Source organism: Rhinopithecus roxellana, chromosome 4 (genome assembly GCF_007565055.1).
Source record: "Rhinopithecus roxellana isolate Shanxi Qingling chromosome 4, ASM756505v1, whole genome shotgun sequence".
NCBI lineage: Eukaryota > Metazoa > Chordata > Mammalia > Primates > Cercopithecidae > Rhinopithecus > Rhinopithecus roxellana.
Genome location: NC_044552.1, coordinates 27,276,473 through 27,299,807, shown reverse-complemented (window position 1 = coordinate 27,299,807; position 23,335 = coordinate 27,276,473). Strand labels below are relative to the sequence as shown.

General features: G+C 50.9%; 2 protein-coding genes across 2 annotated transcripts in view; one reads left to right on the top strand and one right to left on the bottom strand.

The window, feature by feature from the left end:
* Window positions 1-808: 808 nt before the first annotated feature.
* Window positions 809-14,703, top strand: LOC104658944 (ubiquinol-cytochrome-c reductase complex assembly factor 2). Its single transcript, XM_010359099.2, has 4 exons — window positions 809-1,006; window positions 10,837-10,911; window positions 11,743-11,812; window positions 14,516-14,703. The coding sequence occupies exons 1-4, from the start codon at window positions 869-871 to the stop codon at window positions 14,611-14,613; spliced, it is 381 nt and encodes a 126-aa protein (XP_010357401.1). The 5' UTR covers window positions 809-868; the 3' UTR covers window positions 14,614-14,703.
* A 1,502-nt stretch (window positions 14,704-16,205) lies between these two features.
* The window catches only part of ITPR3 (inositol 1,4,5-trisphosphate receptor type 3), a 76,207-nt gene continuing 69,077 nt past the window's right edge, over window positions 16,206-23,335 (bottom strand). Inside the window, exons 50-58 of the mRNA XM_010359109.2 lie at window positions 22,791-22,963; window positions 22,006-22,170; window positions 21,096-21,288; window positions 20,488-20,592; window positions 20,281-20,408; window positions 19,324-19,489; window positions 18,515-18,675; window positions 17,159-17,320; window positions 16,206-16,567 (exon numbers count right to left, since the gene is read on the bottom strand). Coding sequence (XP_010357411.1) covers window positions 16,499-16,567; window positions 17,159-17,320; window positions 18,515-18,675; window positions 19,324-19,489; window positions 20,281-20,408; window positions 20,488-20,592; window positions 21,096-21,288; window positions 22,006-22,170; window positions 22,791-22,963 — 1,322 coding nt within the window. The 3' untranslated portion in view covers window positions 16,206-16,498. The remainder of the gene's footprint in view (window positions 16,568-17,158; window positions 17,321-18,514; window positions 18,676-19,323; window positions 19,490-20,280; window positions 20,409-20,487; window positions 20,593-21,095; window positions 21,289-22,005; window positions 22,171-22,790; window positions 22,964-23,335) is intronic.

Here is a 23,335-nt window from a genome sequence, read left to right as displayed (position 1 = left end):
AGGCAGAGGTTGAGCCATTCACTGCACTCCAGCCTGGGTGACAGAGCAAGACTCCATCTCAAAAAAAAAAGGTTAAGGCCAGGTGTGGTGGCTCACACCTGTAATCCCAGCACTTTGGGAGGCCAAGGTGGGAGGACCACTTGAGCCCAGGAGTTTGGGACCAGCATGGGCCACATAGCAAGACCTTGTCCAAAACAAAATGGTTAAGATAGTAAATTTTGTTATGTGTATTTTACCACAATACAAAATAATAAATTGTTTTAAAAAAAAAAGTTTTTCTAAATCAACCCAGTTCGCATTGCTCATTCTAGAAAACTTGGGCCTCCCAGAGAAAAATGTCTGGCTTATGAGGGGTAGGAAGGGGGGAACAGAAGGGATACTAGCAGGGACCGGGCAGAGAGGAACAAGAACTAGGAAGCACTAAAGAAGGAACTGCGGCAGAGTACCAAGGGATAGTGACAGGTACGGGGGCACACACGAACAACGTTCAAACACATCTTCATCCAGTAACCTGTATTTACATGCAAATGTATTGGTTTATGCAAAACAGCAGAGGCCTCGGAGGAGGGTTTTTTGGTCTCAAGCTTGTGCAGTCATTGAAAAAGAGAAGCAAAGCTGTCCCTGAGGTACTCCACGTCCGCCTTGCCTCTGGGAGCTGGGCCGGTTCCAGGAAGACGACGACTGAATTAGCTCGCTTTGCAGAGAAAGGCGAGCAGCGCCCCTACCCGGAGAGTAACTGGGCGCCTGCAAAGTCGCGCATGCCCACTTCGGCCTCCCGCCCCACTCCTAAGGCGGCGAGACTTAGTGCGCAAGCACCATCCATTGGCGCCGACTCCTCCCCCTAAGGCGGGAACACACGGGGCCCAAAATGGCGGCCAGCCGGTACCGGCGTTTTCTTAAGCTCTGTGAGGAATGGCCAGTGGACGAGACCAAACGGGGCCGGGACTTGGGCGCTTACCTGCGACAGCGGGTAGCACAGGCCTTTCGGGAGGGAGAGAATACCCAGGTGACCGGCGGGGAGGCGGCTGGGACGAGGGGAGGAAAGGACGAGGCAGGGGCGGGGCCAACTAGCGCGCTAGCAGCGGGATCTGCGCATGCGCGCGTCCTCATTCCAGGCCGCACGTGAGCGCGGACCCCCGTTTCTCCCCAGGGAGCTACTGAGAGCGACGCCCTTTCTACTCAGCGCTCTCCCCCGGCTGCACCTTGGAATTGCCGAGGAAGCTTTTTTAAAATTCCAAATGGGCCGGGCGCGGTGGTTCACACTTATAATCCCAGCACTCTGAGAGGCGGAGGCGTGAGGATCGCTTGAGCCCAGAAGGTCAGCCTGGGCAACATAGTGGGACTCCGTCTCTGCAAATCAAAAAACAAACAAAAACTTAAGATACAGAATCTCTAGGGGTGGGATCTTGACCTCAGTGTTTTAAAAGCTCTCCAGGTGATTTAAGGTGCAGACAGTTGAGATCACAACACCAGTGGCAACTGGTGACAGCCTCAGCTTTTTGCTCCCAAGTCACGGTAACGTTACCTCATTATCTCGCAGTGTTATGTATTGACTGAGCTAATCCCCAGTTCACTCTGCAGGTCCCCGCTAAGCGTTTGCGTTCTTCCTGAGCCCCTGTAAGCCTGTGCAGCAGGTTTGGGTCCTCAGCTCGTAGCTGTGTGTGAGTAGTAGGCCTACATTTTTGCTGTCCTCCAGGTTGGCGCTGCAGCTCTGGGATTCATTCGTTCATATTAGCTCGTATTTATTGAGCACCTACCATATGCCTGGAGCGGTGCTAGGGAAACAGCAGTGTTAAACAGGTGAAGTCCTGCCCGCATGAAGTTTTACATTGTAGTTCAGGACACAATAAACAAGTAGGTGTACGTAAGACAGATAAGTACTGTGATCAATAGAAAATAGGGTAGCATGATAAAAGGGTAATATTAGTCGGGTCTTTCTGAGGAGATGACACACAGGTGAGACCTAAGGCAAGAGGATGAGCCAGCCATGTACACTTGGCGGGAAGGACATTCCAGACACTGCACATGCCCAGAGGCAGGAGGCAGATTGACATGTTGGAGGACAGAAAGAAAGCCAGAATGGCTGCAGGGTAGTGTGTAAGGTGGAGTTTGCTAAGGTGGAGGTCAGGAGGCAGGCACAGTAGGATATTATCTGCTCTGATTAGCTGTTAGACCTCATTGTAAGGCAAGTGAGAAGTCACTGGGGATGTTTAGTGAGGGGACTGATGTGCCCTAATTTACTTTTTTTAAGACTATTCTGGTTCTATGTGGTGAGTGGGCTATAGGGGGCAATAACAAAAAAACAAGGAAGCTGGAGAGAAGCCGATTATGGTACTATAAGCAAGCGATGGTTGGGGGGTTGGATGAGGATGGAAGCACAGAAGATGGGAGTGGCTGGATTCAGGTTATGCGCAGGTTGAGTCAGCAGGGCTTGCTGATATGTGGGATGTGGGATAAAGGAAAAGAGAGGAACCAAAGATAGCACCTAGATTTTTTCTGGCCTGAGCATGTAGGTCTAAGATGGTGCCATTTACTGAGGCAGGAATAGGTGAAGTGTAGGAAGAATATCTTGAGTTCGGTGTTAAGCAGGTTAAACCTGAGATGCCAAGTACACTGATTTCCTAGTGGCAATGTCAAGTAGGCGTGCTGTATTTGAGCTTGGGGCTCGGGCAAGAGACCAGAAATGAAATGAGATATATACACACACAGTCTGAAGAAATGACTTGTGAAACTTGGCCAAGACCTGTCAAAGAAGGAACATGGTCTTTTTTTTTTTTTTTTTTTTTTTTTTTTGCAGCTTAGCCCAAAACAGAGCCAAGCCCGCCCACCTAAAGGAGCAGGAGCACTCCCAGTGGCATCATTGTGACTGGACTGCTGATTGGCTGACAGCCTGGGGAGCGTCTGGCCCAGGTTATATGATACCCAGGGCCCTCCCATTGTTCATGGTGGTCTTCACTGGCCCAAAGTGTAAAGATCTTTAAGGCAAGAATCTTATCTAGTCCCAATTCTACAAACCCCGTGAACTTCCTAAAGCTGTACTCCCTGCATATTTTTAGTATGAGCTCCCTGAAAATAGAGATGATGCCATTTTTATCTTTCCCCCTCTCCCCTACCAGTGTCTAGCATAGTTCTTGGCCCATAAAAAACACTCAGTAAATGTCTGAATGGATAAGTAAATAATTGGTTGTGGCTCATGAGACAATTGTCATTCAGTTTCAGATGTAGCAGAACTAGACAAAGAGAAGTTGTGAAGAATGAGAAAGGAATATTTGTGTGTTCTGAGTGGGGAGAACTGATTTGAGAGCTTACCATGTTTGAGAAATTGCGGGATCTATGGAAGAAGGCCATAACCTGGCCCTCACCACCAAGGAGCTTACAGTTTGGGCAGTCAGAGGCTCCATCTTTGGGGAGGTGAGAGAGCATTACATTCACTTTCTTGATTGTTAGTGTAAGAGGAGCCAGCAAAGGAGGAAAGAGTTTTCTCTTTTGGAGTTGTTATCACCTAGGGAAATTGTTCCTGAGCAGTCAAAGGCCCACACAGGTTTGAGTCCCAGCTGCAGATGCAAGTCATGGCTCTGTTGAGGATTCTGTAGCAGCCGATGAATGCATTCCTGGTAGAGTGAGCCAGTGCATCGTGATGGCAGCAGGAGCATTACTCAGGACCACTGTTGCGGTACCTCATCCTAATGTCACCTGAGAATGCACCTGGGCTCAGTAAATCTTTGTGGTTATTTTTGAAGGGCGCAATTCCTTGCTGGAATTGAAAACACTACTGTGAGTCACTCCTACTGACACCCCCAGATCATTTATAAAGACCTTGAGAAAGAAGGTGATTCTGGTAGGCTGTTCATTAAACTGGCAGCAGGAGGTGGGGATTAGATCCAGTTGACTGACTAGTATGGAGCTCCTCCTTGGTTATGCTGGTTGCCAGAAGACAGGACTGGAGGGGAAAGTAGCTCTGTTCAGGCCGTCTTTCCATTCCTGTAGAGGAGAGAGGCAGTCAGTCCTCCTCTCAGCCTCTTGGCTTCCTTCGTCCTAATGATCACCCAGAAAGGTGCACAGCACACCTTTGCCGGCATGATCTCATTTAATCCTTAGTGCAGCTGAGTGGTAGCCATCACTGTTCCCATTTTACAGATGAGGAAACGAATCAGAAAAACAAGACAACACTCTGGGGGTTCTCTAGCCATAAGAGACAAGCCAAATGAGAAACATACCCAGCCCTCCTGGCCCTAGTGTGCATTGTCTCCTGGGTGCCTGGCCTTTCCTCAGCTGCTGTTCCAAGTTATTGTTAGAACAACCTCTTTTTCCATGAACATCACACCACTTCCTTCCCCTGGTTGCCTGTTCAAACCTTTTTGGGCCATAGATAGTTTGAGCAGCAAATGGAACTCCCTGTGTTTACCCATCTATTCTTTGCCCCAGCCACTACCAGTCCAGATGGGAAGAAAGATGGTCCTGGGTGGGACACCAAGCAGAGAAAAGCTGGGTTAACTAAAGGGCAAATTAATAATTCATACTCAAAACCAGAGTACAAAAACCACTGCCTCCATTTATTCCACCTCAAATTGCCCTCTGGGGAGTCTCGTAGTCCACCCTAAACCCACCAAGCGGGGAGGTGGTGGTGGGAGCAGGAACACACGTAACTCCTCTTACACCCCATATCCTATTGTGTAGTTTTAAAAAGTCAGTGTTCATGGGCTTTGCCCCTTTTGAATACAGTTTGTCTAAGAACACGTATTTCCTACAGCGCTGAGAGATTAATAAAAAAATTGCAACGTGGGGGAAGGTGGCACAACAACTGTAATGGTTGACTTAACAACAGGGAAAGGAGCAGATCTTTCTAATGAGTTCATTAGGTGCTTCCTAAAAGATCCCGGACTGCACACCAGCACCCACTTATGTAGCATGAGTTGCAACTCCGAGGGGCGGCCTGGAAGAGCTGCTGCCCAGGAAGGGGCTCGCCCACCAGGGAGTTCTGATTGTATTGTATCCAAGTTTAAGTATAATAATATCGGCCCAGTTTGAAAGAAGTTAAACTTTTTCTTGAGTTTCTAATAATGTAAATGATATTTCCACCTTCTCAGAGGATAATTCAAAGGTTTTTTTATGATTCTGTTTTGTCAGTCATCCAGTTGAGGCCTGGTCCTTGGCATTCCTCAGCGTGGCAGGGAGCTAGCTCCCAAGCCACCTGGCATATGTTGGCCACGGTGAAGCCATCTCAACGTTGCTCACCCCCACTTGTGAGCCCCCTGAAGTCAGGTTTTTGAAGAGTGTCCTAAGAACAGATTATCCTATTTTTAGTTACATATTGAGCCCATCTAAAACCTGGAGTTGTAAGGAGAAGCATCTCTAAGACGGAATGCAAACATCTCCATCTTTTTTTCTCTTCCAATTCTGAATGGCGCCAGTGTGAGCTAGGGTAGTATTCACACCAAGAGGTGGCGTTTATGTCTGCATATGTAAAGCTGCAGTCCTCCTCCTGAAGGGATAAATTCTTAGCCACTTTTGGTAGGTCACTACTTTATTCAAAGATCTCTGGGGTCTGCCTTTTGCCTCCTGGACAGGTAGCAGGCAATTTGTGAGACCTGCAGTGCCTCTGATCCTTGGTCCCAGCCTGTGTTTCCAGCCTTGCCTCTCACCACCCTAACACGAGCCCCAGGCTCAGCAAGGGTGTCTTCTCATGGTCTCCCAAACTCCATGGTACAAGCGATTTTGATCCTTTGAGACTTAAGTGCACTGTGGATCACCGTACACCTACAATCCCCAAAAACCCAAACACAGAGTTTGTCAAGCATTTGGTGGCTTCCCAGGCTCTTGGAGCCCTCCCTGGGTTCCCCTTAAAAGCTCTGCCTGCCTAAAACACCCTTGTCTTGTGCCTCTTCATGCTTCATCCTCCCAGTCATTTCTGGTCCCTGTGTCACTCATGCCCGGGTCGGCACTCCTCACTCTGTGCACTGTCGCTGCAGTGAAACTTAGCCCCTTCCTTGCCATACCTCCCCGTCAGCACAGCCTGGTGCCCAGCTCCCACCTCGGGTCTCCTGCAGCGGCCCGTGCTTCACAGCTCTGGCTCTCACTTGCATGCTGCCCCGGGCAGGGTTGGTTTCTAATTCATGTGTATCTTGTCTCTGCAGTGTGCCTGCCAGCTTCTCCACAGCCGGCCTGGGTCTTCTTCTTTATGGCCCCTCACAGTCCCCTAGTGGGGCACTCTCTCTATAGTAGGTGCTCAAGAAATACATTTTCAACTCAATTGAAGGGAATAGGCTCCCATAACAGAATGAACTCATTTCAGAAGTTCATTACCAAGTCTTGAAAGCCTTTTTGTATAGATCCTCCTGGACTCAATCCAGCTCTACCTTAATTAGCAAAGCAATTTGCAACACCCTTTCCCAAAAGTGCTTATGCGTCCCTTTGTGTGACTAGACTAGGGGCCGCTGTACCAGTTGCTGTCACCACCGAAAATTCAATTTGGAAAATCGAAATCAGTGCCTGCGGCACCGATGTAGATTTGTATGTATAAAAGTTTAATATGGTAAAGAGAAATTTACTGACGACTGAGCAGGGGAAATGCAAAAATAGAGCTATAAAGGACACTCGTCAGATGAACATCTATTTTATTCACATTTGGGGAACAGTGTTGAATTTTTCATAATGTCCCCACTGCTGCCTTTTTCAAACCCAGCACTGCTATTAGTCCTAAAACGTCCATGATCTCATTAGGTGTGAATGCAAAATCAGGTAATTTAAAGCTTGTATTAAGAATATTTCTAAAAATGCACAGTCCATTTCATGAGAAAAACTGCATTTCAGAACTCAGGAATGTTAGTGCCGGAGCCTGTGAATAAAGTGTAAGCTATAGGAACGTGGTGAGGCTTCTGGAATTTGACAGATGTCTCCACTGACATCCTTTTAAGGATGACTTTTTTAATTGCTGAGTTTGAGTTATCTGTGGCTAGGAACCCAGCATTGATCAAGGCCTCATCACTCCTCAGGCAGTAAGAACTTGCTAGAAATGGGTATATCTCAAACTCCTGTCACCTCCAGTGAGCTGCTTTTACAGCCTCAGACAGGAAACTGGATGGCAAGTCTGTTTTAGGACTCAGGTGTTTGGTTTTCTTTCTCGGATTACAACTGAGTCCAGGAATTCTGGGAACTCTCTAGGAGACTGTCTCTTTCACACAGAGGAAGCTTAAGAAGTGAGAGTACCTGAGGGTCACTTTGCTTTTTGCACTTAGACTTTGTGCACTTTGCTCTTACAGGAGCAGCACTCTGCAAGGGTGACCCGCCCCCCGTGCCCCTCCTGTCTATCCTGCTGCCCATCAGAGATGGGACTAGGTGGCAAGGAAGGACAGCACCTTATACCACACCTGCTTGAGGGTATGATAAAGGTTGCTGAGCAGCCTACTGGTGACTTCTCACTGCTAGAGAAGTTGGAGCAGAAAGGGAACTTGAGTTGACAAGGTGTTTGAGGGTGCGGATCTGGTTGGAATGCAGGTTTATCAGGAAGCAGTGTTAGGAGCCCAGGAGAGGGGCAGAGGCTATGGGAGGAAGGCAAATCAGCGTGTGGACTCCTTTCCTAAGAGCTTAGTTGGGAAAGTGGTGGGGATGGTGGCAGGATGGGAAGGTCCAGATAAGCGGCCATCAGGTGAAGACCGGGTGCAGCAAACAGCTGCTCTCTTGGCAGACCATGGAGTGCTCAGTGACCGCTGAGAGCCACCAGCGTCAGTCAGGAGTGAAGCCTCAGCAGTTTCTCATCCATCCTCACTTCCGTTTCCAGCGCCACCGTCTGCAGTGCACACCAGCCATGCTGATCCACTGATAACATGCTGACCCATTCCCTGGGCACGGGCTCCACCTGGTCCTGTGCCTGGAACGCCCCCACTCCCTTGCTGGTACATGCACCCATCCTCAGCTGCTCGTTCTCCAGCACTTCCTGCCTGGCCCTGCAGGCCCATAGCACCTCATACATGCCCCTTCGTTCCACTCTCACCAGGGTGGTCCTAAACTGTTCTGTCCTTTCCCCTGTTACTTTGTGAGACGGGGGCCTGTGTTTACTGCAACTCTTTACTACTAATAACTGTAAGAAAAACTAATCACTCGTATTTATCGGTGTTCCAGGCCTGGAATTCAGAGCAGCCCAAGCATTACCTCATTTATCCTCACACCACCCTGGGAAGTAGGGGCTATTATTATATTTTCTTTTAAAAGAAAGGTTAAGTTGGCCAGTATGCTTCAAAAATGTTCAATGCATGAAAGACGAAGGCCGAGGAACTGTCCCGGATTAAAAGAGACTAAAAGATACATGACTGTTAAATGCAGCAGGACATCCTGTTTTTCCTTAGATTATTATTGAGACAATTGACAGAATTGGAATATGGACTGTGCATTAAATAATAGTGTTGTATCGATGTTAAGTGGCCTGAATTTGATCATTGAACTGTGGTTATATAAGAGAATGTTCTTGTTCTTAGGAAATGCACACTGAAATACTATGGGGTGAAGGGGCATTATGCTCCTACTTTCAAGTGGATCAGAAGAAAGATATGTATGTACAGATAACAGAGAAAGATAAACTGGCACCTTTTTTTTCTTAAGTGTGTTTCATGGGGGAAGAGTGAATGGTTTGCCTGACATCACATAGCTGATAAGGGATGGTGCCAGGATTCAACCCAGGTAGTTGGACTCCACCGCTCCCTACAGCCTTGGAGGTACTCATTCACCCAAGCATCCCCTGCTCATAGATGGGCCAAGCGTGCTCTAGGGTCTCAATGAATGTCTGTTAAATTTATAAGTGAGCACACTTTGGGAGGCCGAGGCGGCCAAATCACAAGGTCAGGAGTTCGAGACCAGCCTGGCCAACATGGTGAAAGCCTGTCTCTACTAAAAATACACAAAATTAACTGGGTGTAGTGGTGGGTGCTTGTAATCCTAGCTACTTGGGAGGCTGAGGCAGGAGAATCACTTGAACCTGGGAGGCAGAGGTTGCAGTGAGCCGAGATCGCGCCACCGCACTCCAGCGTTAGCTTTTGGCTACGCATGCCCTGCTGAAGAAATGTTCCAGATGTGTTCATCCAGATGTGTGCAGAATTCCATTCTAGTGGGACTTTCCCTGGAAGAGCTGACTGGCAGCAGGGAGGCACCAGCCTCATCCTTTTCCATTCATTCTGTCCACTCAGATAATGACTTTGATTATTATTCAGCAAACACTGGCCACCTCTTCAGGCCATAATCCTTCCTCTTCTGATTATCTAGCTGTTCTCATGATGAGTAGCCTGAACTCAGGAATGGGTCAGGTAGAACTAAATGATGGATTGTCTTTTTTGTTTGCTGTAAAGTAGGGACCTCATTTGACATGCACAGAGAGGCAGCAGTGGAGCTGCCTATTAAACTCCTTTACTACTGATTTATTTATGCTCTGCCTTCTCCAAGGAAGGATTTAAGTTAGGAAAAAATCCATCATTTGAATTTTGGGGGAAAAAAATGTAAAAGAGAAGGTTTTGTTCTGGGGAGCTTTTCAGAATTCTTGGCAGAAAAATTTAAAGAATTATACATAAGTAATAGCAAGGACAGAATAAAGGGAAAGTTCGAAGAGGTAAGAGGGAAGAGACCACGCCTCCTCTGTATGCTGCCTGTCTTCCTGACCACGCCTCCTCTGTATGCTGCATCTTCCAGAGAATGCCCATCAGGGGCATCGCTGTCTCTGGCACCAGATAATTTACTTATATCCCCCTTTCTGTGGCAACGCCTCAGGGTTCTGGGCCATCTCCTTTCTAGCAGGACCTAACTGTGGTCCCATCTTGGTTCTCCTCAGTTTGCCCATTTTATCTTAAATGTTGCCACCTTCATGTTTCTTCCCTTGTAGAGTTTCAGCAGCTCCCCACTTATCACAGATGAAAACTCAGGTGATTTTTTTGGGTTTTTTTTTTTTTTTTTTTGCCTTTGCTAAAAGATTCTGTTGGTCTGAGGCTGGGCATGGTGGCTCACGCCTGTAACCCCAGCACTGGGAGGCTGAGGCAGGCGGATCACTTGAGGTCAGGAGTTCGAAACCAGCCTGGCCAACATGGTGAAACCCTGTCTCTACTAAAAAATACAAAAATTAGCTGGGTGTGGTGGCACATGCCTTTAATCCCAGCTACTCGGGAGGCTGAGGCTGGAGAATTGCTTGAACCCAGGAGGCGGAGGTTGCAGTGAGCCAAGATTGTACCGCTGCACTCTAGCCTGGGCAATAGAGTAAGACTCTGTCTCAAAAAAAGAAAAGAGAAAAAAAGGCATCTACTGGTCTGGCCTGAAGCATCCCAGAGGATTCCTGCCTCCTCTTCCTTGCTGACAGCGTCTCCTCCCCCAGGAAGGCCTGCCCTTCTCCCTTCTGCTTGCTGACCCCTGTGCTTCTTTCAGAACCTAGCGTCGTCTCACTTCCATCATGCACTGACCACTTGAGCGTGTGGGGACTCCCCCACTGAGTCCCTGTAGCCCACTCTGCCCAGCACCCCCTTTGTTAGGCATGCCTTTCCAACCTTACATTTCTCTTGTGGCATCTCCCACTGCAGCTGGTGTCGTGGCTCACAAGTCACAGATGCTCAACAAATGCTTGTTTACTGATTAATCTGATTTTTCTGCAGGTTAGGGAGTTGATGAGGCAGAGCTATGCCTCCAAAAAGTAGTTTCTAATAGCAGAACTATAGTCCAGGTTTGCTTCCCGCAGAGTGGAGAAGCCAGTGCTAGCTGCAGGCCTGCTTCATGTGAATGCCTTATTAAGTATGGTCTTTCCTCAAGGTACAGACACTGTGGGAGGCAGGACTCCTTTGCTCACCTCCTTGGGGGTTCTTTGCTTTTCAGGTTGCAGAGCCTGAGGCCTGTGATCAGATGTACGAGAGCTTAGCGCGACTCCATTCAAACTACTACAAACACAAGGTGAGTGGGCCACAGTCTTTTATATCCCCAGCTTTCTGACAGGACAACTAATAAGAATGAGTGAAAATCTGACTATGTAATGTTTTGTAAAGAATTGGCTTTGCTGCTTTCAAATGAAACCAGTAATTTCAAGCCAACAGAGGTGCCTGGTAGAGGCCTTTACGCCACTTAAATAAAAGCTGTTTAAAATTGTGAATACAGGGAAAAGGGAAGAAACAAAGAAAACCAATTATGAATAGAAGCCATGTATTTGATATGCCAGTGTGTGCTCCTGGGAGTGTCTGACAGCCGTTGGATTTATACCTATTTTCCCATTCACTCTGATGGAACTGACACCTCCCCACACTCTGGTGATAAAGGTGGGATGATTGGGAAAGTGCCGTCCTTTCCAGAGCTGGGCGCCAACATGATTACTGTCAAATTCCATTTAGAGTAGTTTTTCCCATACTTGAAAAATGTGTTCAGTAACTCCACAAACATGTGGCCATATGCTTATATGGAAGATGGATTTTTTCTAAATCCTCCCTACTAACATGTGATCCATGAGCAGCAGCATGGGCATCACCTGGGAGCTAGTTAGAAAAGCAAATCGGGGGCCCCACCCATACCTGCGTTTTCCAGGGAGGACTCCATGGGTCCATTAAAGTTGGAGCTGCCTCCTGGAGACTGGACTGGTTCTTGTAAGGCCAAGTCTTAACCTCAAGGTGGCGCTGCTTTTCTTGCTAGGCCTGGCCTCTGGTTGCCCAGGGCCCAGATTAAATGCAGTCAGAGAGCAGGGCTTGTGTACTGATCTCTCCCCTCCCTTCACTTCCTCTCTGCCCCGGTGACCAGTACCCTCGCCCCAGAGACACCAGCTTCAGTGGCCTGTCGTTGGAAGAGTACAAGCTGATCCTGTCCACAGGTAATGAAAGCACAGCTGCCTTTTCTCATTGGTTTGCAAATGTCTCTGAGTTTGAGTGGCCAAGGGGAATTGTCTAAGAAGACAGCTTTGCCTGATGGAAGGTCTTGTAGAACAGCCCAGAGGAAATTCTGAAGCTACAGGGCTCATGCATTTTGACCATATACTGTGGAGAAGGTCAAAGGCGTTATTTAAAAAAGAAAATCTATCTTTAGTGCTTTTAAATTCAAGGCCAGGCAGCAGGGAACAGGGGAATACATATTTGCCAAATGGAAGTAGTTGAAATTGGGATGGAAGGAAAATAATTTTATTTTTATGGTCCTAAGGGGGCTTTATAAACAATGAAGGTTTTAATTAAAACAAAAAGCCATTCAATAAATGTGTTTGGGGATATCCGCCTAAGAGTTATCTGACCCAGGGGACGTGGTCTGTGGGTTAGATATGAGTTTAACTAGGTATGTTTTAGAGTCATTGGTAGACTCTGATTAACAAGAAAGGAAGCATCCTGCCAAGCCTGTCCTTTCCTTAGTTCCCTATCTCCATTGTCCCTAAGGAGGGGGCCAGAGAGCCAGGGCTGAAGTAGGCAGGTACTGGAAAATTACTATTTTTGTTGCCAAGTATATTATATACAAAAATAGGCTAACCTTTTCTGGAAGGGCATGGCCCTGACACATTTCCTTCTGGTATTCTAGAAATATGTCTTTCCTCTTCTTCTGGCAGCCTTCAGCAACTTAGTTTTGAGGTTGGGCTTCTAGAAAACCATCTTCTGAGATTAAAACCTGGTGGTGTCACCTGCTATTACATGTCAACTCTAACCCTGTTTTTATTCCAGTACTCTCTGGGAAACGGGTGAAGATATTTTGGCCAGGCAAAATCACTTTATTGGCAATTTTTTTAATGTGTAAATTTACTCTTCTATCCCTGGGTCCGTCTAATTAGCAGCATTTATGCACATTATTGTGAGGGCCCTGGACCCTCACAAAGTTTGAGCAAAGTTTGAACTTGAAGTGAGGGTGGAAATAAGTTCCAGAGGCCCTGCCTCTGCCCTGTATGTTGTTCACCTCAGGGCAGCCTCTGCAAGTGGAAAACAGGCAGCAACGAAGGCTAGGAGATAGTCCCACCATTGGTCTGCGCTGCAGCTTGTTCTGGCTGCGAGTTTAGTTCCAGGAAATTTGCTGAGAATTTGTTTTCACAGCAAGCCTCGTATTTTTGTTGCAAATTGTGTGGCGTAAGCTTACCAAATGTTTCCTCTGACAGGACAAGAAAAGACCTGCAGCACTTTGTAGTGAGAGGCTTTGAGGGCCTGGCGAGTCTGAAATGTGCTGTGTTCTGGGTCACGTGTGTGTCCACCCTGGGACTGGTGTCATGGAAAGCGCCTAAGGGAGGCCTCAGGGCTTGGAGATGGACAGTGTCCCTCAGTGTCCACCTGGACACTGGAAACGTGGACTTCCGGAAAAGCGCCAGAGCAGGGGCATTTTTCTGTCACCTTTTTTGGTCAGAAAAGATACTCTTTTTTCTCCAGTAGTTTTGTTAACATGAAAATTCAGGCCGGGCAAGCAAAACAATATTATAAGAATATCTAAAATTTAACATATACATAAAATTAGATTTCATGGAACATTAGCCCTAGAGACTTCAGAAAAATGGTTCCATACTGGGGGTGATTTTGCCCCCCAGGGGACATGTAGCCATCTCTGGAGACATTTTTAGTTGTCACAACTGGTGGTGGGGGCAGCGGTGCTACTGGCATTAGTAGGTAGAGGCCGGGATGCTTCGAAACAGCCTTCGGTGATGCACAGGCCAGCCCACAACGAAAAATTATCTGGCCCAAATTGTTGGTAGTGCCAAGGCCAAGAAACCCTGCTTTGGTTCCTGGGTGTGGGGACGTTTATTTTCTTAAACAAGAGCCCCTCCCACCCGCATTGTGGTGGAGATGGCTGCCTTTTCATTGAGTGCAGGCTGTGTGCCAAGCAAGTTACTTCCATGATTTTCTTTAATCCTTACAACTTTTGAGGTACATGTTTTTTTTTTCTTTCTTTTTCATCTCTCCCCACGTTGTCTGCAGATGTGTGTTTTTATCTTCATTTTACAGATGAGGAACCCAAAGTATAGAGGGTTGAGTAATGTGCTTGAGGGGACCCACAGTGGGAGACAATGGGCTGGGATTCAGGCCTAAGTCCATCCCCCTTCCAGTGCCTGCTTAACTCCACAGCATGTGCTGGGCCTGCACGCCAGGATTCAAATCCCTGCTCCACTTCCCAGCTGTGCAAACTGAGCAAGTTACTTCACCGCCTCCTGCCTCAGTTTCCACACCTGAAAACGAGACAGGGCTGTGTGGAGCAGGCCAGATTTTGCGATGGACCATCTGGGCCTGTGGGTTGCAGAGCAGACAGCGCAGGGCCATTTCTTTGCCCTCATATGGAGCAGGGCAACGAGCAGCACACCCCGCTTTGATGCCGAGGGTGAGGAGAGGGCAGGAAACCACTGAGAGCGTGCTGGGCACAGAGCCTGGCACACAGTGCTCAGTCACCGTGAGTGGTCACTTCTGTTACCCTGTTTAATCTGCTCTTCAGAAGCTGGGTCTACACTTCCCTTTTTCAGGAAGACACTGTGTGAAAAGCAAGGCATGCTTGTGTTGGGAAAGCCCCATGGGTCCAATCTGTGTCATCAGTTTTAGACTTGTCTCTCTGTCTTTCCCTTTTGCAGACAGCTTGGAAGAGTTTAAAGGAATGGATAAAAGCATGTGGAAGAAACTGCAGGAGAAGTTTTCCTCCAAGGGTCCTGAGGAGGATCATAAGGCCTGAGCTCAGGCCTTACCTCACCCACATATCTAGGTGTGGAGTCTTGTACATTGCCATCGTCAATAAAACTGCCCCAGTTTTCCCGTGACCTTACGGTTTGGGAATCTCCTCTAGCCTTCCCAGAAAGGAAGGCTCTAAAGAAAGTTTTAGCCTCAGAAGGGATGGCGATTGGGCTGTCTGCTGTGACTGCTGCTCAGGGGAGGGAAATCTCCTGGGGAGAGGAAATGCAGGTTTCCCTCTGGGCCTGACAAGGGAAGGTAATGGGGCCTTGGCACAAGGTGCTTCCTGCAGGACCACAGGAGCCCCCACCCCTCTGACAGGGGTCTGGTGCCTCCTGGCAAGATACTCAGGCTCTGTTTTGTTGTAGGAGCTCCTGGGAAGAAGCCAAAAATAGCAGTAAATACTGAAAAGGGCATCCTGTTGCAAACAGAAAGCATCAGGGAAGTGTGAGGCCCAGAGGCAAAAAGCCTGCTTGGCCCTCATCCCCACTGACTCAGAGAAGGACGAACCTCAGGCCTCTGTCCCTGACCTTGCAAAAACCCACATTGCCCAATTGGCTTAAGGGACAGGGAAGCTATAGACAGGCCTTGGCCAGGCGGGGCCTCAGCTGCAGTTGGCTTCAGCATTGTGGGCAGGTTCTGTAGGTGGCCACAAGTCAGAGGCCGTGCTGGCTGAGGACATGCACAGGGTCACCTCATTATTCCATGGAACTTTGGCTCTTCCTGATAGACACATTCACTTTCCTAGTTGAGCATTCTTCTGTCTGGAACCGTGAGGGACCAGGCTGGGCCCACAGCGCCCCTGGTGGGTACAAAGTAGAAATGGGTTCTCAACCTCATCTGTGTCTAGGCTCCTCAGGATGTTCTGAAATGCATAAAATAAAATCGACAGGACTGCAGTAGAAAATAGTTATGCCAAAATGCAGTTCTGGGTAGGGAAATCTCAGGGGAGGACCCCTGAGAGGATGTCACTCAGTGCATCTCCTGAGAGCCTGAGGAGAGGCCAGGCCAGCAGGGAGGGGCTCTTGTTCCTGTCTTCTGCCAGTGTGTCCGGTTAATCCCCACAGCCCCCGAGGGAGTGCAGGAAACACATCCCTTTTTAACAGACTAGACTTCTATTAATTTATTTAAGGTAATTAACATATTAGTTCTCAGGCCAAAGGATTTGTAAAACATTACACCAAAAGGAGAAAAACAAGCGGTCATGAAACAGCCATGCAAACGCCGCTCAGCCCTTGTTTGCCTGGGCGTACAACTTCCCCAGGAAGCCTGGGAAGAGGCAGGTCCCAGGAGCAAGATCGTCCATCATGAAGTCATCAGGCCACCTACAGCCATGCCAGGGTGGCATGGACACGACAGTGAGGTCTGCACTGGCTACAGCAGATCTGAGGCACGGAGGGAGCTGTACAGCCATGGGCAGGGCTGAGCACAGCACCCTTGGAATAAGTTAAATAACAAAGCCCTAAAATCACTAGTAACAGCATTACTGCCACCTCCCCCAGAGGCCGGCAGCAGCCAAAATGTAGTGCTTGGAGATAAAGGGGTGACCCCACTTTTAACTACCTATGAGGACTACAAAGAGTTGTCAGTTATTGCTTTAAGGGACAAAGGTCTCTAGGTAGGATTTGTCTTCTGCTAAGGCATTAAGGTAAACTGAGTCCCAGTGAACTTTCAAGTCTTTTTTTTTAAGGGCTCTAAGCAGGTCTGTCAGCTCTGAGGCTCCCCCTCCATGCTGTTGAAAGCCTGGGTTGGTGTCGGGGTGTCTGGCAGCGCAGGAGGGGAGGCTGGCCAGCTGGCTGGGCCACCCAACCCGGGGGAGGGGGCAGTGTTCTTCACAATCGCAGTCTCCAGTGATGAGCATCCCCTGTTGGGGCCTTCAGTGGCTCTTCTCAGCGGCTCATGCAGTTCTGGACATCCACAAAGCCTAGGCGTTGCCTGCGTTTCCGCTGCTCTGTCATCTAGGGTTAAGCAGATGCCAACAGGCCCGGTCAGGCCTCCTGGCACCTTCTCTCCATGGGTGCTGTGGAAGGGCTTGGCGCCCGTCTTCCTCTGTGGGCCCAGCTGCTATTCAGCACTGGCGGTGGGCCAGGGCCCCTCGGGGTGCTTTAAGGATGTCGATGTCAGCACCAAACCCTTGTTCTCAATTAGCGTGTCACAAACCCCGGATCTGATGCAGCTGAGAAACCAGCCCACTAACAGGCTGCCTCATCTTCATGCAGGCACTGCCAGATGCAGAGGAGGATGTCTAGGCAAGAGGGCCTTAACCTCAGGAATCCCCTCAAAGGACCTACCTGGCAGCTGCAAGAGGAAAGGGATGAGAGACAGAGGGCCCCACCCCCCCACCCTGTACTAAGTTTCCACTTGGCCTTGTCTTTAGCGGCCCAAGGCAGGGGTTGTCAACCCCAATCTGACTTGCCATGTAGGGGAGAGTGGGCCCATCCAGGGCCAGAAGTCAGTGGGGAAGAGGGTGGGGCAGGAAGGATGAAGGCAGGCAGGGGCTGCCCAGCGATAGAGCCCAGGGTGGGCCTGGGATCAGGCAGGGTGCATACCTGCTCCTTGAGCTCGTTGAGCTGGGCAGTGAGGTGGGACACCAGCTTCATGGTGGAGTTGAGCTTGTCCTGGAGAATCCGAATCTCGTTCTGCTCCCCCTCGCCCTCGTTGCTGACAAGGGACATGGCCCGCATCCGGGGGAACCAGTCCAGGTTCTTGTTCTGAAAAACATCACCAGTGGGGTGAGCAGGCGTGGGCCCAGCCCAGAAAGGCCTCATTTAGAGTAATGGGGGGGGAGGCTTCTGCCACACCCTTGACAAAATTACTCGTCAGGGATGTGTCATGGGAAAATCTGAATTGACCTGGTCCTCCCTGGGGCCAGAGTGAGCTGGCAGTCACCCCTCTGCCACCGAGACGGGCTGCCTTCCGTTAGACAGCGTCGGCAGCTGAGTTTGAGTCCTTTGCTGGTATCAGCACCATCTGCTTACTCTCATCACACCCCCTGAGAGGTGGAGGAAGGCCTCTGCACCCAGACAGACCCTGGATCTCCTTCCTTCCTTCCTCCCGCCCGCCTGCCTGACAAGCACGCCCCACGCCCCGGGAAGACACAAGTCAGACAGATGGCAAACGGAGGGAGCGGGAGGCTCCGCTGAGGAAAGCTGGCATCTGACACGTGTCTGGGAGGCAAAGCCACGTTTCCCAGGACAGAGGAGTGGGGAGGGAAGGGCACCAAGCAGTTCTCGGCTTCCTTGTTGTAAGCTGTGAATTCTCAGACCAGCAGATAAGCCTGTACACAAAGATCAGCTCGAAATACAGAAATGACAAAGAATTCCTTCTTTATGATTCATTGTCTTCACTCCATTATTACAGACATTGGACAGATGATATTTAAAGTTTTTCCAGGCTCCCCTTCAGCCCAGGACCATCTAATTCAGACTTTTTAGGAAGCAGCCTGCCTTCCCGCCAAGCTAGAAAACACTCCCTGAGAGTGGCCCACAGATCACTGGCCACAGGCAGGATCTCCCCGACTCTACCCCTCCTCAGCATCACTGCACCACAGGCCCAGGGATACCACACGCGTTCTTCGGGGCTGATGGGTTTGCTGTGGGATTTTTCCTGACACCCAGAAGTGGGAGGAGGCCCCTCCGCAGCAGCGGGCCACTGGCAGGGCTCCCGTGCAGCCCAGAGCTGCTTCCAGCTGCTGCTCCTCGCCCTGCTGACCTTTCAGCAAGTGTCTGCAGCTGTCCGAGCCCCTCCCCTGGCCTCCCAGGGCCGACAGACAGATGTGGCCACTCCTCTCCAGAGCCCAGGGTACTCAGAAGCTAAAGCCATGAGGCCTCTGGTGCACAGTGATGTTGACTCTAGAATGGCTGGCTGGTTTGGGCCCACAGGCCCAGCGCAGCCCCTGCTCACACCTTGATCATCTGGGCCACGTAGCTCTCGGGGCCTGTGTAGTCGGTCTTGTTCTTCACGCGGACCAGGACAATGAAGTACAAGTAGTTCCACATGTTGTGCTCCAGCTTGATGTGTTCCTCAAATGACACCGTCTTGTTATCAAACTTGTCCCTCTCCAGACCTGAGGGTGCAGAGGGCGGGAATGAAACCATCAGCCATCAAGAGCCACTGCAGGGCCACCTGCTGGAGGGGACCCAGCTTGGGGGTGGGGAGGCATTTATTCTCGGGATGAGCGCTTCCAACAGCTCGCTCTGGGCTATTTGGGTCACTTCTATTTGAAGCAGCAGCCACTTAGTGGAGATCCTGCCCTGCCGCAGCTGCAGCCCTCCTGCAGCAGCAACCGAGGACTCTAGGAGTAAACGCCAGAATTCCCCGAACTCGGGAAGCATGAATGGCTGAATAAGCAAGGTACTACAGGCCATACAGGTGACACCTGCCTGAGCCCGAGGTGGCTGGTGAGGGGACTAGCACTTCGTTTCAGGGGTGGGAAAAGCACTGGACTGAGACTAGAAGCTCCAGGCACTGCCTGGGCTCATGTCCTCGCCTAGAAACCCCAGGGGTTTACAGGGATGGCCCTGTCTTGCTCCCTTCTGACTCCAAGTTCAGGGAGGGTCATGTTCTCCCCAGTTCTGGGATGAGCAAATGCATCAAATCATCAGCCCCAGGGCAGGATTCCCCAGGGCAGGAAGGGCCAAACTGCCACTGCCGCTGGCGTCAGATGATGTCCCAGCCCCGCTGCGGCCTCCACAGAGCAGGAAGCAACCCTCACCACAGATGAAGCATGTCGTCTTGAGAATCTCTTCCTTCTTCTGCTTCTCACTACGCAGGTCAGCGAAGGTGTCGATGATTACCCCAAAGATGAGGTTCAGCACGATGATGATGACGATGAAGAAGAACAGGAGGTCATAGACCACTCGCGCTGGGAAGAGAGACTCCTGCGGGGGGGTGAGGCAGGGAGGCTGGGCCCAGTGGTTCCCACATTCACCCGGGCAAGACAGGACTCAGGTGGGGGCCAGGGCTGTGATATTGGGGACCCCAGCAGAAGGAAATGAGGGCCTCTGGCTTGGGGGCTGTCAGATGGCAGAGTGGACCCAGCCTAGCTCCAGAGCAAGAATTGCAAGCAAAAGCCCTGAGTTTGGGTTAGGAAAGCGTGGACTCAGGACACGCTGGGGTGAAGGCCTGCAGAAGGAGTCAGGTGCGGGGAGGTAGGGCTACGAGTCTTGGCATGTCTCTGTCCCTAACACTGATTAGGGAAAGAGGCAGCTCTGAACACCTCTGCCCACTCTCAGGACGCCTGGCCACACACATTCCAGAAACCCTCTGTCTGGCCAGGGAGGCGGCCTCTCACTCCTTCTCAGCAACAGCAGAAGGACTGACATTCGGGAACGTGGCTGCCCAAGCCAAATCATGAGGCCTCCTGATGAAGCTGATCAGCTCCGCCCTCTGCCCGCCTGCTGTGGGCTAGGAAAGCCAGTGGTCACCGTCCCTAGCCCTGGGGCAAAGTTTGGTTGCCAAAGTCTTTCCTTATGGAATAAGAGGGTGAGGGGGCAGCTGAGCAGTAATGTCATGGAATTGGCCAGGTGTGGAAAGCAGAGAAAAGGGGATACAAGTTCGGAGGAGGGGGTTCAACCCTAAATATCTGATGCGAGGCCAAGGACTCTCCACAGTTGCTGATCGGGACAGTGGCTTGGGCCCCGCAAGTTTGGGAGTGGGCAGGAGTGCTCACATCTTTGGAGGGCTTGCGGAGAATGTCGCCTACACCACCACCGTTGCGTAGCCCATGGTTCATGACAGTGACGATGCACATCAGCAGAGTGTCACAGGCCCGCTCTGTGCTGTCCAGCTCCCCATCCTCTGCAAGCAGAGTGTGCTCAGGCCCAGGCTGTCAGCTCCCCCCTCCCCACCCAGACTGCCACACACACACCACCCTCACCTTCCAGGACCTCGGGCACCGAGAGCCCCGAGACACAGTCCATCTTATCCCCACTGCAGGTGTCCACAAATGCAGCAGCTCCATGTGGCATACCCAGGGGGCTGGCTGGAGGGGACATGAATGAGGTCACCAGGAGGTCCAGTGCCTGACCTTTTCATCCCCTGGCTCTGTCCCCAGCATCACATCCTCCAGGAAACCTTCCCTGATCCTGCCAGCCCTCCACTGTCCGGCCACAGTGAAAGGTCATCACACCTCTGCCCCCCACTGGGTTGCACACTAAGGGCAGGGAGGGGTCTCTGTACCCCTAGGCCTGGCACACGGATAGCTTCTGCAAATACTGGGTTTAACATGAATGACAGTGCAAGGAGCTCTAGCCCTCAAGCAAGGGGTTCCTTAGGGGCCAGAGACCCAAGGCTCTCCCACCCACTCTGTGTGTTCCAGAAAAGATCGAGGCAGACTGGTGTGAGCTAGACGTCCCCAGAAGCCAAGAGGAGAAGCAGATGGGAGCCTGGTGAGGTAAGCGCTGCAGGTCCTGGTCCTGATGCCAGACACTTGTGAGACCCAACCTCATTCCCCACAACCTGCCCAGGAGAGGAAGCCTCCAAGACCTGTGGAGTGGTTGCTGGGCAGTCGGTCGACCTCAAGGATGAAGTCATCCTTGAGGAAGAGGAAGCCGACGATGGAGAAGAGGTAGACCAGGATGAGGGCCAGCAGGGCTGTCAGCAGGATGGAGCGGCCATTGCGGGTCACACTCTTGATGACGTTGAACAGGGTCTCCTCGCGGTAGATGAGGTCAAAGAGCTGCAGGATGGGGTTGAGATAGGGATGGTGCCTTGAGGGGCTGGGCCGGTCAATCTCGCTGAGGATGCCACTGGAACCCTGAGGGCTGCCCGGGCTCCAGAGTTTCCCAAGGCTCCTCTAGGGAGGTCTCTGCACTTAGTCAGGAGTAACCAAGCTGAGTGGGTCTGTCAGGGGAGCTTCTCAAAGAACCTGGAATTCTAAGGTCACAGAAAGGGAGTGGCCCAGGGGAAGGCACGAGGGGTGAAACGGGTGGCTGAATACCAGCCAACTCTTACAATGCCCTTGCTACATGCCAGGAAACAGTGTAAGTGCTTTCCATGCATTAGCTCATTTCATCTCACAATTATTTTAGAAGGCAGGGGCTGTTGTAATCACCATTTTACAGGTGAGGAAACTGAGGCATGGGGCAGTTAAGAAACTTGCCCAGTTACACAGCTAGTAGTAGCCCAGCTGAGATGCAAACCCCTGGTCCAGCTCCAGAGTCCAGGCTTGAACCACCACTGTACAGGAGAAAGGGGTCAGATGACTACCAGGAGTGGATCAGGGCCTTGAGGGCCAGGCTTGGGTAAGGCAGAGGAAGACTGAAATCTCACTGCTCCCAGCCCAGGAGCAAAGGACTGGACAGAGAGACTGGTGACGGGGAACTGCCAACAACTCATGGGAAGCCTCAACCACCTTATGCCCCCATCCAGCCCCAGCCCACCCAGAAGGCCTCACCAGGATGCTGTAGAACAGCTCATGAGCAAAGAGGCCCAGGACACTGGTCAGGATGTAGCCCACGTGGTAGAGGAATTCCATGTCCATGACCATGGCCTTATAGCCCCGGATGAAGGTGCCACGGTTGCCCACGAAGCTCACCACAAACACGATCTTGTTGGTCAGCTGGGGGTGAGTGCAAGGCATGAGGGTCAGCGCCCTACCACCTAGTCTGAATCTGCACACATGCCTCCCCAGTGCCCAGCTCAGAGCCTGGGAGGCACGGCATTAACGAAATTGCTTCCAGAAATACATCTGGGCACCTGGGACTCAGAATACAGAAGCAGCCCCTTGGGTCCTCAGTTCCAGAAACACAGTGAGGTATAGGCAAAGGAGGATGGGGACAGAGAAGACCACTGACTGAGTCTATCAGGCAAAGGTATTCCTTGCTCAAAGCACTTTATTTCCATCTGTCAGGAGATTGTCATTATATATGAATCTTCACATCTGCCGCGTAGCAGTGCCCCTGGGCAGTGCACAACCAGCAGTGTGCACAGCCACCCTGACCCTGTTGTTCCAAAGGGACTCTTGAATTTCTGTCTCTGGGTGCCAGCTGCCCTCAGATGTTGAGGGAGAGGAAGAAGGCACAGAACAGTCCCTGCCATCGGTCTATAAGGAACTTGGGAGCCCAACAGAGACGGGGGGATGGGATGGAGCAGTGGCTTCTGGAAGCAGTAGGCCAGCCTGCCGTCTGAATGCAGTGAGCATGAGCTTGTTTGGGAATGGGGGCTCCCTCTGGCACTCACATTGAGGGCACCCAGGATGTTGAGTGTGGGCCCGATGCCCAGATAGTAGATGGAGCGTAGGATGAGCGCCACGATGAGGGGGCGAATGCTGTAGCGCTTGGTGAACAGGGCCGCAATGGAGAAGCAGATGAGGATCCAGAACAGCAGTGAGATGAGAGGGGAGTCCAGCACGCCTGGGGGCCAGGGGCAGGGTGAGCAGGGCTCCCTCAAGCCCACCACAGCCCCAGAGCAGGTCCAACAGGTGCCGAAAAGCCACCTTCTCCTGGCAGCCTTCCCGGTTAAGTTCCTGGTGCCTGGTTTTAGTCTCCTCCATTACACCTGCCCCTCAGGCCTAAGCGGGAGGCCCTGTCCAGCTGCGGCTACCAGGTCTTGTTTCTGACTGACACATCTGTGCATGTGCACGTGCACACATGCGCCATCTCCCATGAGGTCAAAGACCCTGACCGTCCCCTTGGACCACACCTGTGTCTCCATGATGTAGTGAGAGCCCACAGGATGGCACAAGGGGGTGCTTTTGCACACTCTGCATCTGGTCCCCTCAGAGG

Coding starts and splice junctions, on each gene's coding strand:
- LOC104658944 (XM_010359099.2), top strand. CDS start 869: ATGGCGGCCAGCCGGTACCGGCGTTTTCTTAAGCTCTGTGAGGAATGG. Junction 10,912..11,742: donor CAAACTACTACAAACACAAG/GTGAGTGGGCCA, acceptor CCCGGTGACCAG/TACCCTCGCCCCAGAGACAC. Junction 11,813..14,515: donor CAAGCTGATCCTGTCCACAG/GTAATGAAAGCA, acceptor TCCCTTTTGCAG/ACAGCTTGGAAGAGTTTAAA.